This window comes from Sander vitreus, chromosome 5 (assembly GCF_031162955.1).
Source record: "Sander vitreus isolate 19-12246 chromosome 5, sanVit1, whole genome shotgun sequence".
Lineage (NCBI taxonomy): Eukaryota > Metazoa > Chordata > Actinopteri > Perciformes > Percidae > Sander > Sander vitreus.
The window spans coordinates 5,523,717-5,542,622 of NC_135859.1; the positions used below are offsets into that span (position 1 = coordinate 5,523,717).

The 18,906-nt window shown below is 43.1% G+C and overlaps 2 protein-coding genes across 4 annotated transcripts in view; one reads left to right on the forward strand and one right to left on the reverse strand.

The window, feature by feature from the left end:
* Positions 1 to 16,505, forward strand: part of glt1d1 (glycosyltransferase 1 domain containing 1) — a 32,606-nt gene extending 16,101 nt beyond the window's left edge. Inside the window, exons 9-14 of one of the 3 annotated variants that reach the window (XM_078250172.1) lie at positions 124 to 167; positions 650 to 770; positions 1,346 to 1,444; positions 3,541 to 3,694; positions 9,682 to 9,722; positions 9,816 to 16,505. In XM_078250172.1, the coding sequence (XP_078106298.1) occupies positions 124 to 167; positions 650 to 770; positions 1,346 to 1,444; positions 3,541 to 3,687 (411 nt within the window). In that variant the 3' untranslated portion in view covers positions 3,688 to 3,694; positions 9,682 to 9,722; positions 9,816 to 16,505. Of the gene's footprint in view, positions 1 to 123; positions 168 to 649; positions 771 to 1,345; positions 1,445 to 3,540; positions 3,695 to 9,681; positions 9,723 to 9,815 lie in introns of those variants that run through there. The other 2 variants (XM_078250171.1, XM_078250173.1) reach the window with 2 other exon arrangements.
* LOC144517918 (transmembrane protein 132D) overlaps positions 4,436 to 18,906 on the reverse strand; it is a 37,059-nt gene continuing 22,588 nt past the window's right edge. The window contains 6 exon segments of the mRNA XM_078250174.1: positions 4,436 to 6,279; positions 6,965 to 7,156; positions 7,360 to 7,624; positions 7,898 to 8,103; positions 15,515 to 15,658; positions 17,798 to 17,990. Of these exon segments, the coding sequence (XP_078106300.1) occupies positions 4,972 to 6,279; positions 6,965 to 7,156; positions 7,360 to 7,624; positions 7,898 to 8,103; positions 15,515 to 15,658; positions 17,798 to 17,990 (2,308 nt within the window). The 3' untranslated portion in view covers positions 4,436 to 4,971.

An 18,906-nucleotide genomic window follows, 5' to 3' on the forward strand; every position in this document is an offset into this window, starting at 1 on the left:
TTGCTCATGATAGAAATGATTAATTGTGTCATTGTTTATTACAGTACTTCCTTCAGATTAAGTCATTGCTGGATGAAGACGAGCAGGTTTCAATTTTCTGCGTAATGTTTCTGTCTGTCTTAGATCGATCCTGTATTTACTGTTGAAGTGGAAGCTGTTGTTAAAAGGTAAGCCTTCTTCTCTTGTTTTCTTTTCTTTACCAGTTACGCTTCTCATAAAAGGCAACTTGAGATCTGACAGTCTAATCGGCAACACTTTTTCTGCTGTGCGAAATTTGAAGACTACTTATCCGTCTTTTTATCCCATGTGGCACAAGAAAATATCCAAGCAAATTTAGCTTACTTTTATCTTGACATAATGTGAACAGAATAACAATATGAAGGGAGAGACAGGATCCTCTCTTTATCTGTCCTCCCACTCTCAAGTCTTGGCTGATCTTTCAGTTTTTCGCCGAGGGCCTTTACCACAGCAAGCTCTTTGCGGCAGGAAACTGCCCTTCTCTGGTTGGGCCTTTTCCTTGACCGTCTGTGCATGTCACACACAGTGCAGCCGTGTTTCCTGCCCTGAGCTTGTCACTGCTCTTTAGCATCATTCACGCCTCCGTTAGCCCGGAGTCATGCAGAACTGAGCTTTGCCACTGCTTCTGCAGAACAGCAGGGGTCTTCTTGGGCCAGGAGAGGAGCCAACAGGAGCTCCATGCTGCCATGAAAAGGTGCTTCTCCGTGGTGAACAGCTCCGTCTCAGAGGGCATGTCCGCCGCCATTTTGGAGGTAAACATCTCAAGGGCTAACTGGACAATAGCATGTTCTGGCTTCAACAATTCAGCTGCTAAACACAAAAGTAGCTTTTTATAGCTCACGCATTGTGGTGCAGAATAATATTTTGGTAATGACATTTATTGAAACATTGAAACTGTGAATATTTACAGGAGTCCTTATCTCGCTGTTTCTTGCTCAGCTACAATGTTATCGGTCCACTTCAGGGACAATTAGCCAAATTAATTGCTTGACTCCAATCTTCCCATTCCTGAGTGAGCAAAACCTGCAAATCCACTTAATCTCTTTTAAACCCAGTTGATTAAGACAATCCACAGTAGGCTTAAAGTCTGATTAGTATGTTAGCATGTTTCACTCAACAATCTGCTGAAGGTATTACCTGATACAGATTGTTAATTCTGTTAGTGAACTAAGGCACTGAAGAGCAGAATGGCAACGTCTTAGGTGCTTCGGTGCTTTTTTTAATCACGATAATGATAGAATGAATGAGTCTGTGAATGAGTAACTTTGGTCTGTGACATTGGGAATGTCAGCGACTTTTAAAGCGTTTCATCTCTCTGCCCCAACAGGCCATGGATCTCGGGGTACCCGTGTTGGCCAGGGACATTCCAGGAAACGCGGCCCTAGTGCAGCATGAGTTCACTGGCCTGCTGTACTCATCTCCTCAGGTATAAAGTGGCAAACACTGACCATGGTGATGGACTACACAGAGCCATGAAAATCTTGAGATTCAGGCAGCATCCCACACTCCAGGCCGTCTTTGATCATATTATCAGGCCCAGAAGATAATTTCAGACCCTACCTATGTCCTCCACCCTGAGTAGCAGCTTCTTCCCTCAGGCAGACGCTTCAGAGTCCCAGTGCAGACTTTTTGCTCCCCTTGTCCATCAAAGCTAAATGGCTAGCTAGCCACAGCCTAACCCCTGTAACGCTGCTTTTTATTTTAACTGTACACATGTACATTCTATGTTGATGTGGCTGCTTTACTCTTACTGCACACTATTATGTATATTATGTATACTACAGTGTGCCGTACAACGGGCAGTGTGCATTTTGTGGGTTGGTGGCGGTCTGTGTGTATGCTGTATGAATGCACTATGTTTTGTTAATTTGTATTTTCCTAACAGCGGATGCTGTGTGTGTCCATGACAAGTTCCCTTCAGGACAATAAACTCTTATCGTATCTTATTCTCAGCTGACCAAAAACAATTCCTTACTGCTCATACTGTAAGTAGTATTGAAGCGCTGTCTCAGAATGACTAAAGATGTGTATGTCCCCTTCCTCGAATAGATTTATCTAAAACAACGTCTTTAGATCATTCTGTCAAACTTTGTACTTTAAATTCTCATCATTAGCCCAATCTAAGGAGATCAAATGTAACAAAAGGAGCTGATGTTTTCCCAGGTGCTAATATTAGGATCAAAAAGTGCAGCCTTAAGGGACAGAGCAAAGATACCACATTACCATGTAGTGATGCAACACATATCAGGAGAAGTGCAAAGTGGGGAACTCCCATGAGAGCTTCTCACTCTGATATATAATGAGGTTTGATGCAAAAGGAGAATATCATAGGTTAAGGCAAGTCGACAGAGGGCTTGTGCGCGGTGCTGTCAAGACACCATGCTCTTCCGTGATGATGTTGTAACGGCGGAGATAAGTCCTCTCCACGGGGGGTCACGTGTGCTCAGCTCAGCAGCCAGGAGGAAGCTCTCACAGATGGTGGCAGCGACTTGGGATGGATCAACTACGACCTCAGCCAGGACCGATGGGCAGCGAGTGCTCATCTTTGAGCCAAAAACTTTCCCTGCAGTGAATCACACTCAAGACTTTTTTCTGCATGCTTTAAAACCCCCTCTTATTTTTGATTGACAGTGTTTCTGGTTCTTTAAGCCTTCAAAGTAATTACATGAGGAGTGTAGGTATCAAGAAATGTGTCAAAAGAAACAAACACACAAGCACTTGAATGCTTTAAAGAGAAAAATGGCACTTCCTGCCTGGCTCTATAATTTAAGAGTGTAGTGATTATAAGCATGCTGCTCATAAGTTGAGCTTTAATCCTGTTGCTGAGGATTTATAGCTCTCCTATGGCTATACTGAAGAGTCGTTTCCTACCAAGATTCTCTCCAGACATAATCACGTCACTTGAATGAAGTAAAGTGAATTGGCCTGCTGACTGGCAGTGGCTAAAACTCTGTATGCCCAATGGCTCTCGGGTTCAGCAAACGTTGGCTGCCATGTTGCAGGAACACTTTAAGACACTTTCACTTCATTTATTTGGAGGCTTCTTTCAGTCTGCTGGGCCAACAGACTAGCAGCTAGGATTCAGAACGCTGTGTGGATGCGTCATATCTCACTCAATGCTCAGCGATGACACCAATACTCATTTCTTAATTGTCTCATTTCTATCCTTATCTTCCCCTCCCCATGTCCCCGTGACAGCTGGTGTGGTAGTATTATGTGTGGCAGTCACTTAGTTTGCTTTTCCCTTTTTGTTATAAAATGAGAGGTGGCTATTAGGATAGAACGAACAGGTCTTTTGGACAGCGTTTTGATCTGGAGCCACAAATATCTCTATCCTTTGGCAATATACAGACATTTTTTTAAGTATTTACTGTTCGCTGCACAGGCTCTTATCTGAGGTCTTTTCTCGTGCCTTGGATTATCTTTTATGCTTTAAAAACATATCTTCAGTCTACTTCGGTGGCAAGCTTTAAGTGGCATTTTGGCAGTGAGTGAGACCTGTTTTGCTTTTATCCCTGCCAGGAATTTGTGCATCAATCTCAGAGGCTGTTGTCAGATCAGGAGCTGAGAGAGAGAGTGGTGAGGAATGGAAAACTCTACGTGGAAGAGCATCACGGCCTGAAACAGGAGAGAGAAACCTACCAGCGGCTGGTGGACACTCTGCTTTGAGCATAAGGTCACAGCATTCAACCACACTTTGTATACTTTTTCAGGAACTGCAGGGCCAGACACCGGTGTATTTACCTTGCATAAACTATCACAGATGTCTTTATTCCCAGAAAGAAATGAGGCTACACATATACTGTACAAACTATTCCATGTTTTATCTGCACTGCCAGATTGAAATTATGCTGCAGAGCACTTTGAACCAAAGACTTAGAGTAGAAACAGTTGTTTGTCTGGTTAATGTATTTTATGTATTTGAAATTGATGATTTATTGTTATTTATGGTTTGGTATGAATATAGAAACTGCATGTAGCTGTTTATCATACTCAACATTCTGAAAGTGCCATTAAATCTCGATTTCTCCTCAAATGCAGCGGATCAGCTATTCTACTCTTGCTAAAAAACTGTTCCAATAATTCCTTTCCAATCTGTATGCTAACACATTCATTTTGTATAAAGTGCAGTGGTTGGGTTGCACACATTCAAGGGCCCTGCAAAAACTCAATTTGTTTAAAGGGCAGAGGGGCACAAAGGGTTCTTGTAATTTACCGTTACAAAGGTTGACTTTGGCAACACGCTGGAGCACGGGCTGGTTAGGAAACCATGAAAGTTCTGTCGCGTTTCTGATGCTGAACTGTAAAACTGAGCATTACAAAAAATATAGATAACATCAGTAACTGACCTGCATACTGCTACTAGAGATTATATGCCTCTGGTAGGTGCTTAACATAGAAAATCAAGAGGCAATATTTAAGTTCATAGTGTTTTAATGAAAAAAAAATCAAATGAAAATTAGATTAAGATAAATTTACAAAGAAAGGGATCTTGGATATTGCATAATAGAAAACACCCATTTCAGCTAGAATTATGTTTAATCAAAGCCACATTTTTGGTGAAACAGATAACTATCGGACCTCTGTTGCTCTGTATTATAACTGGTAATCAGTGTATTGTTTTTGTTATGTGGGATACTTTTTCAGCGTGTCTTTGTACTGTGTATACCAGCATGTGAGTGCAAATATTATCCACATGGAGCATTAACAATTGGGTTTGGCTTTTAACATTGTGTAAATAAGAGTCCATCTGGTCAACCATTTAACACGCATCCACACTTCAATATTAACAATAATATACAGTACACATGTAAAAGGCATTCATAGGTAATGAAATGTATGAAGAGGGCAATTCCAAAATCACATTTTCTAGACAGTTATTGGACCTAACAAAGGCATTGAGGTGATCAAAGCCACATCTACTGTACATGTGAGGTCTGATCACGGTCTTTATTATAACTGGTCCCCAGGCTGTGTAATGGGCACTTGGGGTTCCTCCTCACAACTGTCCATCTTCCCAACCCAGTGGATGCCATGGCCGTTCTCTCTGGGCGGGAGATGTGGCGAATGCTGGCGCTCCAGAGTGGAGAAGGTGGTGAACTGGACTCTCTTTCTCTTGCTGGTGGGTGAGTGGAGGGACTCTGTGTGCATAGGTTTGCTCCTAAGGGAGCCCACGCAGCTGAGGGGCGAGTCTGTAACGGAGGCCAGACAACTGGGCCTTCTGGACAGAGAGGCAGTCTTATCGGGCCCAATGTCTATGACGGTGGTTGTAGTCTGGGAGTCTTGCTGGACAGGACTGCCTGGCACGCTCATCACCAGCTCGGCGTCTGTGCCGAGCCATACCCAGTCATGCCTGTGCCCCGTGGGCTCCTGGCCATGACAGGGAGGCTTCTTGTGTCTGGACTTAACAACATATGAGATACAATTAACCAGAAAAACCAGGATGGCCAGGCAAAAGACGCCCAACAGAGCGTACATGCCGATCTCCAAGTCTGTGAGCGGCCTGTTGCCCAAGATTTCTTCGCCACCAGTTTCTACCTCTCCTGTCTCCTGCCCAGGTACCACCACCTTGGTGGGGAAGTTGTTATAGTTCACCAAGTTGCCAGGGGCCTTCACAGTGCTGGTAAAGCTAACACTGCTCATATCCTCCACTATCATATTGTCTGAGCCATATGCTCTGCTGCTGTCACTGGGGCTGTTCATCATGCTGATATTCACCACACTGGTAGGGCTGCCAGTGTTCCCCGAATTGCTGTTCTTACCCACTCCTCCGAGGCTGCCGCTGGTGATGAAGGTTCGCTCTGGAGATTTGATTGTGGTTGTGATCTTCTGCCTGGCACTCTCCTCTCTATCTGAGGCTGGACTGCGCGGTGGAGGATCCTGGGACGGCTTCCTCTGCGTCCTCTCCCTGTCCACATCTTCCCCTTTGTTCCCATAGTCACTGCTGTTGTCCTTGCTGCTGTTGGTATTGCCGTCTGGGCGCCAACTCTTCACTTGAAACTTGACTTTGAGGCTGCCGTTGCCCACAGCCACTGTGCTTTTGCGTTTGGACTTCTGGCAGGACTCGCAGATGGACATCTCTACTCTGACCAGGACTCCCTCGCCCTCACCCTCTGCCACCACAGTGGGAGGAGTACCCTGCACTGACACCACCCCCAGATCGAGAGAAGTCACTGTCACTCTGTAGTAAGCAGGGTCATAAATGTCAAGAGGCGTCTGGTTGCCATCACTGAACTGCAGCCAGGCACTCACCAAAGCTTCCTGGAAGAATCGAAAATAGGATAAATTGTTATTGTGCTTTTAATCTACTGTTTTATTAGATTGGGTAAACCCAGCCCGAACTGCCGGCGATTTGATTTCGCCCTGCAGCTCAGGCTGGAAACCTGTACATTTTTCTATCCTGCTTCCGTTACAAATCTGCGGGGACCAATCACAAACTGGCTTATCCACCTGGCGCGCTATTAGCGGGTTTAACATGATGGCGATAGAGAAGCGACGGCAAGCGGCTTTTTCTTAACATTCAACATAGCGGCCACCAAAGCGCAGCAACCCGTTGATGCCGCTGTCGCTGCTGATTTCAAAGGCAAGTTTTCTTTGAAAACGGAACAGAAACTTGCCCTGAAAAGAAGGATGTTTGCCTTACTACTGACCAGCTTTGGTAAAAGCCTAATTCACCAGTTAGCCCCGCTAGTGGCCAAAAGAATGGAGTTGTTGCGGTCGTGTCACCGTTGACGTCACCTGGATCGTCGGTCTAATTGTTTGAAGGACTATCCAATTGCGTACAGAGTCATTTGAACTATGCCCTTTGATCACGCCTCTTGTGCAGTAGAAAATACAGAGGAGACATCCCAGACTAATGTTCAATCTTAAAAGATTGAGCTTGGTCTGGTGATAGCCAGACAACTGTTTTATCTTTCAAGACATTTAAATGGATTCAGACTGTTACCTGTTTGGGGCTCTGTAGGACCTCCTGTGTGGTCGTTGTAGCCAGGATGGCCCTATTGCTTCCAGTACTGAGCTGTAAAGTCATAGAGAGGCCTGTAACCACCTGGACCCCCAACTCTGTGATGGTCACTTTGTCATCCACGACTTTGATAGTCGTCTTAGCCAAGATTGCGTCGGACAGTGGCGAAAACACCTGTCAAAGAACATCATCAGATACAGTAAATTAGTGAGGGTGCCTCAGACTTTTTCCTTGGCAGGACCTGTTCTGTTCATCAGGTTCAAAGTAAAACAAAGGAAACTTCCCCATCCAGTCCAGAGTCTAGCTGCTTCTTGCTATGGCGTTGGTAACAGGCTGTTCGTAGCATGGTTAATCCAAGCTGTAGTTCAGTTCATTACCTGGATGGTGGTGGTCCCGAGGTCCCGTCCTGACAGCACCCTTCCCGCCTGCAGCTTTGCCACTCGAGGGTCCTCCACCTTCATGAAGTATCGAACCAGCCTTGTGACATCCACCTGCCAATCCGAGCCCAGGAAATAGGCCTTAGGATCCCGAGGGTCCGCCTGCTCTGCCAAGAAGTGAGTTAGCACCCGCACCAGGGCGTGCTGAAACTGCAGCATGCAGCCTTTCCCCTTCTTGTCGTCTTCCTCACTGGTCCAGCCAGGTCTGGGAAATGAGCACAAAAACACACACTGCAAGTCACACCTTACACATGGTAAATGCTTTGACATGCTATACTCCAATCACTCAACCCTGTCTCTTTGCTTGATTGGATCACGTTGAGATATTGCAGTACATTACATAATGTAGTCAAACCTAAACCCTCAGAGAGAGATGATTTGGATTTGTATGGCCTTAAGGGCACTTCTAGAAATCTCATGTAGAAACCAAATAAGGGGAGTCTTTATGTAAAGCAAAAGGTTTGTTTGTGTGTCCCACCTTTTTGAGGTTAGTATGGGTACCCTCCAGCTTTTGATCTGGCTCAGCTCCGTGTCTGACACCTCGATCTTGAGGGGGAGTCGAGGCATCCACACGTTCAGTTCAAGCTGAGCACTCAGGTAGTTGTAGGTAAAGTTCACCACCAACTTCACCTTGCCCTTTGTCTCTTTGCCATTCAGGAAAACATAGTCGCACCTGTCTGACACCTGGATGGGAAAAGATAATATATAAAGAGAACAATCCATCAGAACACAAATGTCTTATCATTTTAATTTCCATGATAACATCAAAGTGTTTGTGTAAGTATGCTTGTGTAAACAATCTATATCAAACTCAGAATGTGAGTGTTGTCATCAAACCAATGACAAAAAATAATCAAATATTCTCATAAAAGTCACAGTTTTAACAAATAGGCCATTCTTACAACAACGAATGGCCTTGCGGCAGTTCTGCACTGCATGTGTTACCATAGTAATGTCAGCTGGCTGTAATAAACTACTGCGATGATCACCGGTCTGAAGCGTTAGGAAGAGGCAGCATTGCAATTTTATGTTAATCAAAATATCATGTGGTTCAGTGCTGAACACCAATCCTTCACAGCCAAATGCATTCATTACACCGTGATTTCAAAGGTGACCTCGGAAAGTTTGGGTGGCTGCTCAAAGATCTCATGGACATTTTGAGACACGAGTCGGGAGGTTTGCCGTGGTCCTCTCAACAGCGTCAGCTAACTGTGACTTTAACAGATAGCCTAAGGAGGAATACAAATAAGGAGGAATACAAATACACACATAGATTCCCCCTCTCATTCGCGTGAACCCGAGAGTTTGTTAGAGGATATGCTGTCACACAGGGACATGTTATTTTTGAGAGGATCTTGTGTCATCAGTGCATCAGTCATCCTGCACCCATGACCAGAGCTTTAAGCTTTAGAATGACCACATCACTACGTGTCATCCTTTGCTGTTAGCCGACATGCCCTGGCCTCTTCCCTGCGAATAATCCTATGCTTGATTTATATCCAAACAGCAGATTTAAAACGTGGCACTGAAGCCCTTCAACAGTTGAAAAAAATGTATAATGCAAGCATGGAACAATAGACAAGGACTGATTTAGTTCCAGTGAAGTTATCTAGAGTTCTTGTATTTTTAATTCGGTGTGGAGGCAGTCAACCAGTCATCCGTGATCTAAGACACTTTGCTTTTTTCTACTTTTTCACAGAAGCGTCTTCCACTGAACTTCCACGAGCCCTGTTCAAATAATACTTTGCTTGAAGCATTGCTTGAAAGGGAATGCCATTTTAATGTGCCATCCGCCCACTCATCCTAGTTACAATCTCATTCTGCAGCCAAGAATATCCCATTTTTTTGGTGTCAAAATAGACATTTGTTTAAAATGGGATTTGAATTTCATCACTTGGTAGAGTATTAAATATAAGCAGAAAAGAAAATACTGAAATGCACAATTGACTGACACAACTGTGACAATAGTTTCCTTGTTTCAAAGAAAACAAGTTAAATTAAAGCTGCAAGCAGCGATGAACGGGCCCTCGCCCCTCCCAGCAAGTCGGGGGTACTGACGGACGCCACTCCTTGCGGCCGTGTATTTGCGTGGCACTCAGACACTGCAAATCGTCACCAATGAAGTGGGAACGCTCTGCAGAGTTCAATGATACCTCACACAATAGTGTACAAGAAACGGGTCATTAGTTATTAAAGGGGGCGTGGCTTAATCATATGGGGCGGGGCAAACGTCACCAATTAAAAATGAACTCTTTGCTGTAGGGCTGGGACGATTCGTCGGCGTAATCGACGTCATCGATTACGTAAATACACCGACGCGTCACTAAATACAAAAAAAAATTAATAAAACTTTTAAAAATGTAATTAATGTAATGCGGAACTTTTTTTTTTTACAGGTGTGAAACCTCCCCCGGACTACGGTCTGGATCAAAAGGCCAAAGGTGGTCTGGTTCGTTTATAATGTGAAAGCATTTTTTGGATGGTTCGGACTTTCGGACCAAATACAAGTAGTTCTGGCAGACTCTCCTTGTGTTACAAGACCGGGGACGCTCCTTTAAGGAATAGCTCGGTGCTTAGTGTGTAGGCTACATGAGAGTGTGTGACGGTGACTGCGCTCAGAGCAGACAACTGTCGGCTATCAGAGCAGAGAATACATCAGCAGTTTATTTGTTAAGTGGTAGTAAATGTACAGTGTAGGTTTCCGTTTGTCTCTGAATAAATGCTCCAGAAAGGAAGTTCCCGTGTCTTGTTTCTCAACATCACAACAAAACAAAAAGAGCCGCGGCAGTAGGGGAGAGCAGCAGTCAGTTGAAAAAACTCCGACACAGAGAGAGGATTAGAGAGGACGGGGAAGCCCGTCTACAAACCAATCAATTATAAGTATCTGGAGACGCAGCTCACGTATATGATGACGGCAGGACGTAGTTTTTTCACGTATAGATCTTTAGTGCGCTTGCATAACTGCAGTGTGAAACCAAAACTTACCGGATCAAATGTATATAATATAACAAAAACATGAACCTTGGTTCAGACTTTCAGGTGTGAAAACGCCCTTAGATACGCGGGTTCTAGGGACACCTAATCTGTAGCCCCGCCTTAGCTCTGAAGCTAGCCAAGCTCTCCGCCTACATGCAGTTTTTTGTCAGGTCGACGGTCCAGTGAGTGAGTCAGAGATAGCAGCACGAAAGGACTAAGTTTTCATTTTTGTATTCCTCCTGAAAGTGACTTTATTTTGTGGTTGGATTGATAGCCTACATCTGGCTTCAGGTTGCACTAAATATTCATTTTACTTGAACAGTGCAGTGTTAAACAATTATAATAAATAGAGATTTGAACCTTATTGAAATTTGTTTTGTGTAAATTGTTAACAATTGAGCAATGGGAAAATAATGGCTAATTGAAAAATGAATCGTTAGATTAATCGAAAAAAAATGTATCGTTAGATTAGTCGACTAATGGAAAAAATAATCGCTAGATTAATTGTTTAAAAAATAATCGTTTGGGACAGCCCTACTTTGCTGAGTTCAGTGATACCTCTCACAAGAGTCTACCTTAAACGGTTCACAAGTTATGGAAGTGGGCGTGGTCTGTGTACATGGGCATGGCTAGAGTATAGGGAGTGGCTCAATATCACATGTAGACCACACATTCTAAGTTTCATGTAAATCGGAATTACTTTTGCCAAGATACAACCGTTCTTGTTTCGACAGCCACCTACAGGAAGTTGGTCTTCTATAACTTGCACATTGTGTTAGCTATCAAAATTCTTTTGATAACTTTTTGTCATGAGGGTACACTGAGTCTATACGCAAGTTTTCGTGCAGATCGGACTCACGGCCCAGGAGGAGTTAGACAAAGTAGGTTTCCCATTTATCGTGATGTGGCTAATTAATAAATAAAAAAATTGAATTGAAACCTCGCCATATAATGGCCGATTCACTCAAACTTTGGCATGGATGCTCAACCCGCTATGAGGAACAACTGTGTCAAGTTTCATAATCATTGGGATAACTGTGGCCAAGATACGCAACTTCCTGTTTCGACAGCCACCTACAGGAAGTTGGTCCCCACTAACTTTCGCATTTTTCTACTATCAAAATTCTTTTAATAAGTTTTCATCATGAGGGTCCATAGATAGTACTTGCAAAGTTTGGTGAAGATCGGAATCACCGTCTAGGAGGAGTTTGAAACAATGTTAAACACATGAAAAATTAATAAATTAAAAATGGCCGCCTTCTGGTTGGACGGAGCTAATGAAGGTAAAATGGAAATATGTCCGCAATGATTAGAGCAATATGTGTAGTAAATCTGGTGAATATCGGAGCAACTATGTCCAAGTTAAGGCTTTCCACGCATTAGGGGGCGCAATGGAGCCCGCTTACAGATATAGGCCAAATCGCTGTACAGTCTCGCACAGCTCCCAGGTGTTTATTTGAGCTCCAATTTTTGTGAGTTTTCGTATATATTGAGGCCATGGAAAATGTGCCCATGTGCTAAAACCAATTATGGGGCGCTATAGAGCAACCATACCACTCCCAAGCCTAAATGTGAACTCAGATCAAAGAATTTCCTATTCTGCACATGGCTGCACAACTTCGAGAGTTTTCGTGCATCCTTAAGTCCTAAAACACCTGTTCGTAAAATGAAGAATTTCGCACAAAAAATAAGATGGCCGACTTCCTGTCAGGTGGAAAAATTTCAAAAAAATCCTCCATGGACTTCAAGATGAGACCTATGTTCCCTCAAAATTTAGTATGTTAACTTCTCAATTTTTTTCAGAATTCCGAAGCTCGTTAGGGGGCGCTATGGAGCCCCCTGGCAACGCTCCAGCGCAATCACTACAGAACTTTGTAGTTTTTGCCAGGTCTGACGTGTGCACATTTTTGTAAGTTTTCCAGCATGCTAAGCCCCTCAAAAATGCGGAATAATAATCCTTACAAAAACAATATGTTCCTTCGCACTTTCATGCTCGGGCCCTAATAAGTTTTAATGAGTATGCAAAATGAATTATTGCAATAGGGCAAATTAAGTTTAAGCGCTACACTGAGTTCCGGCTTGATGTAAATCATTTAGTCAAATTGCTATACCACGCCATTAAAAAGTCCTGATTAATCAACTAGGTCGACATCTATGCTCAATATATCCCTGTAATGTTCAGCTGTCAATCATTGAATCCTGAACTGACAAACAGAATGCCTATGCACTTTTTAAGTCTCTCCATCATTCATGCATATTTGGAAAACCTTTCCATTACGGCAGATTAGACTTTGTTTTGCTTTTGTTTTGTCAGATGAGCTATCCATTCTAGATAAATCTTTCCCCATCTATCACGAGCAGATTTGATAATCTTCAGGCACACCAGAAGAGAAAAGATATCGGAGTCAAGCTGTTAGACTAAGAAGATTAAAGGGAATATTTGTGACTGAAGCTGCTCTCAGATCAGCAAATACACTCAGAGCTACTGTAAGCTTAAAACAACAGCAAAGACTGCTACAATACAGGGTTGAAAAGAATGGTTTAGTCCACATCAGGCCTCTAGACATCCTCACATAATCCAACTTTTCTTATAACTGACACCCATAATACATGTGCACTTACTGTATACACTGGAATGCGAATCTCCTCATGGAGCGACACTATGAACAGCATATTACATTTATTTATTAGCTGAGACATCTGGGGTCTCATTTCTAAAACTGCGTAGGATCCTTACTAAAAGTGTACGTACGCCCAAAAGCCAAAAATGGCGTACGCCAAAAACAATTCAGATTTATAAAACCGTGTGTACGCACTGTATGCATCTGTAAGCGATGTTCCCTTTAGAAATCACAGATTACCCACAAGTGTGCGTATGTGAATCAGCCTCTTATCCCGCCCTGTACACGCCCATTTTTACCCATAAATAGTCAATGCAAAGCACCTCATGAATGTTTGATCAGTATGTTAATGACCCTGGCAGTTGTTGTTTCGTTATGCCGAATCATGCCGACTGGCAGGGAAAAAGCAAAAAACTTCTCAGACGTTCAGGAATTGCTGCAAATTGAATTATACATTTGGCCTGTTCTCGCACAGTGTATGGAAACCTGAACTATAGACTACCTTTATTAATAATACCTTTCAAAACGGCAGGCATTTCGGGACTTGGGGACAGCTTCGATATACCAGACCTATATAAGATTTAACAGAACTGTATATTATATCCAAACAAGCCTTGGTGATAAAGTTGAAGATTATATATAATATTTATATAAAACACTTCTGCCATTTCCCTCTGGAAACGGCCGGTTGCCCACAGAGTGGCGAGGACCTGTATTTCCACAATTCAGTACAGAGATCCAAGGAATTTAAGTCAGCATATTAGCCAGTCATCGTCATGGTCCCTGAAGCCTCTTTTTCTCCTGATTCTTCCATTGTTGTAGTCCTCCTGCAGGGCCAGCAGTGTCATCATGCAGCATTACGCACGGGTTCACCGCAGTATTTATACGTATGTTTACAGCATATTGTGATTGTTAACACCTTGCCAAAATCACAGCATCAACTAGTGGTATCCCCCCCCCCCACCACGAAATCCAATTTGAAGACGAAAGTGTAATAGTAAATAATACACACTTTTCTTCATGCAGGTTTTGTCACGAACAGTATTAAAGTTCGGACCGATAACGAGGACATTAAGTGTAACAATTGTGCGAGAGCTTAACGACTATTTCCAGACTTTGACATTTGATGATATATGCACAGTGTTAAAGACATATATTTAGTTATTTACACTGTGTTCTGCCGTTATCTAATAGTAGGGTATTTTATGCTATCCTGTAATCCATGCAGTCGGGCCATCTCCTCCTGCGCTCCGTAGTGGACAATGTGACGGTGAGACAGCGCCGATTAAACATTAACAACACATTTTTATTAACGATTTGAGTTGGTTTTACAAGGTGTATTTGGAACAAGTATCACTCAGTACAGGCGCAAATAGCACTGCTGGATTTAATCTTTACGGTAACGTGGATGATATGGAGTGACAAAATGTGCGTGAGACATCAATACTTGAACATATTACGAGTAATCGTTATTACCAATTTACTTTCTGCAGTCTGACTTCAGTTCACCATTTCACCATCTGCGTCGCCAATTCCCATTGTCTCCAAAATGTGCGTATGCATAGGTCAGAGTTTGCGTGGAGGACCGTACATTCTCGCGTCACGTTTTTTTTATAAATCACAACCTTTGCGTGGGAAGTGGCGTACGCACATTTTCAGCCCCGTTTTGTGCGTACGCCACGTTTATAAATGAGACCCCTGTTTGCTAAACCTGCTTTGGGACATATTTGACCAGCAATAAAAAACATTTATTAGATGGTTGGAGTCCACTGTATGTCTTTTTCTGTTTACAATGCCACTTTACCCTTGAGTAAGTACATTCACGCCCTCTTACCTCAGGGGCCGGGGGCCTGACTTTCAATTTCATAAGTAAACAAAGCCGGCTTTTGGCAGTCGGCCGTGCTCAGGTTCACAGGATAAAAGTGGCAAGTCACAGGATGGTAGCGCAGTGGCACTGGCAGACTGTGAGGTTATTTGTGGTGAACGATTCCGCCCAGTGGTTGTTCATTGTCGGGGAGATTGATGGGCGATGATGTCGGAGCACAGCTAATAGTTAGTTTTACTGTGTGGAAAAGAGAGGTGACTTTGGTACAACTTATGTGTCTGCATCTGTCCTTACCATCACACGTGAAATCAACCTTGCCCCTTCTTTTAACAGCCACTCTAAATTGCCCTCCCGCCCCTTAGCCTCAGGGCTGACAGACAAGACATAAACATCTCATTCTTTCATTTATTGCTGCTAATAAATGTTCTGTTCTCAGATAACCATTTACAAGTAGTGATTGAACTTTCTGCAGCCAAAGTGATTAAGGTTGACTACAAAGGTGTAGAAGAAACCATAATGTAACCGTTCTAAAAACCGTTTTTTACGCTACAGTAAAATCATTTACTTGGACTGTGTGAAACCAAAGAAACTAAAAATGATGTATCAGAAGGTTGTTGTTCCCTCCGCAGTATGCGCAGGCGTGTTACAAGGAGCAGGAGGCGGTAAATCCTACCTTGAGTACATCTTCATCAGTGGAGCTACAGTCTGTGTAGTCAGAGACATCGGTGACCACTCCGTCTTCTTCCACCACTACTGTCCTCACAGGCATCACCACCTTCTTTCCAGTCAGAACAGCTGTGTTCAGGATCTCGGTGTCCTGCAGAGAGGCCGGGGAAATCAGCCAAAGTCATTACATATTGCTTAGTCTCATGAAGTCAACAAACCAATCACATACTATAATTTGTTTTCATTTCACATTTTAGTGTGCAAAAAGGTTTTTGGGATTGGAGCGCTGTGGGATGCAAGAAGAAGAGGAGGAAGGTAGGAAGGAAGGAAAGATAGAGACAATGAAGTATGACTCAGTGACTCAGCAGTCCTGATGATGAGGTGAGAAGGCTGGGCCCCCTTTGGGAAGCCAGGTGGACGGGAGGAGGGGGGGAGAGGGCAGAGTAAAGGCTGGGTGATGGCCAGGTCACCGTATGGAAGGCAGAGCTAATCTTGGGACTTCTCTGTGCAGGCATGTCCCTCAGAGAAATGCCATACCCACTCAAACATGACCAAATAACTACAGCCACGGACGTGGACTAAAAATAATCTCTGCACATCTACAGTGCAGCCTGTGCTTTCACGCTCAATGTATTATTCAATAAGGCGGCTGTGGCAGGTAGAGCAGAGTCGTCCACTAATCGCAGGGTTGGTTTCTCAATCCCTGGGTCCCTTTGTCCAAGTGTCCTTGAGCAAGACACTGAGCCCTAATTGCTCAGGATGGTTAGGCCAGTGACTTGCATGGTAAGTGGCTCCAACTGGCCTGTGAGTACACTGTCTGTGGATGGGTGAATGAGAGGCGAGTTGTAAAACGCTTTGGATAAAAATGCTCTATAAATACAGTCCATTTACTATTCCATAAGTGTTTTTCTTTGTTTCTATGTACATGTATAAATGAAATGGCGTTTTGTTAAAATAAATGTATATGAATATGATTATTATAAGTACTGTAAGAATGGTATCTGTCTGCTTCATTGTGTGTGTGTGCGCGCGTGCGTGCATGCGTGTATTTGAATGCATGCATGGATGATCAAAGCATGAAAACGAAACAGATGGATATGTGTCATCCTCTGTAAAAACAGACTGTTTTAAATGAAGTTGAAATAATTGAATACTGTGTGTGTGAATTAGTATGAGAGCAGTGGAGCGCAGCCCGGTCAACTTCTGTGACTGATCGTTTGAATCAAATTTAAAGAGACACTTGGCCACTCAAGAGTATGAACATGAAGCAGATGGATACGTGTCCCTCGACTGTAAAACTGGTTTAAATGAAGCCGAAATAACCGAACATCTATTTTTTTTTTTCTACTGTCATTACAGTATAGTTAAAAAATACAGATCTGAAGCCTGTGTCAGTGAGGCTTCCGCCATTATATAGAAGTATTGAGCTGCAGCACTAGATGGAGTTCACAGAGCAAGGCTCGGAGTGATCAGTCAGTGCTAATGATCCCTCGAGCCAACCATCAAATCTCCTCGTGTTTGGCCCACTGCCTGAGGTCAGCTTCTAATCCACAGGAGAGATGAACCATGTCAAATTCACGAATCAGGATACTGTAGCATGTCCTCATAACTCTATGATGGAAATGCAGCAGACAGCACTGTGAAATATACTGTAAGTGATCTGCTGTCCAAAAGTACAGCATAAAGTATAATAACTATTCACTTTTAATTGTTCGTTTAATAAATAAATGCTAAGAAATAAGGTGGTGCGAGTGTACTTAGTATGTGACAGGTTGTCATTGGCATGTCATTCTTTCAAACAATGGCGTACAAAGAAGACACAGTACACTCAGATTCAATATTGTAATTCAAAGTGTTGTAAACTCCTGTGTAATGTTCCGTATTTAGTGGTGGAGATTATATCACGGATTAATTATAGCGGTAGCATGATAAAGAGGCCCGCGGCACCAAAATAGAAGCACATGAAGCAGCTGTTCGGAGGAGAGGATGACCACATGCTGCACGGCAGAACAGAGCAGAACAACACAGAAGAGAGACATCAGCTAGCTGACAGTGAACGACACAAGGTCACTCTCTGCTCAAAATAGATCCAATTTACAAACAATGCCATCTGTGTATGCAAACCAGACAGGAATGGATCAGAGCAAAGTGCACATTATAATATTTCCATGCACCCATGCTCAAAGAATGCAGTCGAAGTGTTGGCATTAATGGAAATGCTGCTGTCAGTAACGTCAATGTCGAGTTTAATCATTATTAGATGTGACATGGAAGGTGTCAGCTGACTCACCATTACAAGAGGGGCCAGGCCAACAAAGTCTCTCTGAGTAGTATAGATCCTCATGGCTCCTTCGGTCTTGGCTACGTTTTTGGACGCGGATGGTATTTCCAGCCTCCATACGATGACCTGACTGTCGAGAGGACTGCTCAGCTCCTCCACTTCAAAATCCATCTGAAGCACCTCCAGCAGACTGCTGTCAAGCCTGAGTAGAAAGCAGGACGAGTTAGACATACCATACATGTATTCGTACCTGTCTATAATTCCAGTACAGCAAATGTGGTATTCTTGAAAATAAATGTGCAAAGGTTGATATGCAAAACAACACACTATAAAATTGATGTTACTGCAGCGTTCCATTGTCATATTATGCTATTATCATTTGGTGCAGGAAGTGCTACATTTGTTTGAGGGATCTACATCTTTCAACTTCTGCGTAATGCAAATTAGCACCAGAAAGTCAGAATCTTTCCATCACAGCCACTGATACTTAATAGGATTATGTTACCATCAGGGTCTGCAATTCTCTCTCGGCACATTAAATTCCTGTAGAGATAATCATGTCTGAGTAAAGGTGCAGTGATTATACCGCAGTGTGTATCCTGCACTTCAGACTGTGGCTCGTTGCTCTCGGTACAGGAGGAGTCAGTGTGAATCCAAATCTGTTTGATTCAAATGTGAAACAACAGATAACTGAATGGACGCATTATCAGCTAGTGTGAGCAGAGCCAAGCTTTAGTTATCCTCATAGTCACAGAACCACTAACCAGAGGTATAGAAATATGATGTTGTGACATTGCTGCTGTGACATACTGACAGCTCAGAATGCATCAATAACACTTCACTGTATGATGCAAAGGCATTATGTATTAGGCTGCATGGATTCAGTCATTATTTTAATGTCTACTATCAGGCTGCAGTTATTTCATGTTTAGGAAATGGTTGGGACTGTTGAAAGAAGAAAAGAAACAAAACAAAAACAGATGAAGATTGAGACTTTCTGGTGATCAAAAGCTCAAAAGTAATGTTATGAATTCGGCCCTGTGGAAAGAAAGTGTAGACATTTTTAGATGTGATCCCAGTAGTTGCGACAATACCCTGTGCTCTTTTTCTAGTAGAGG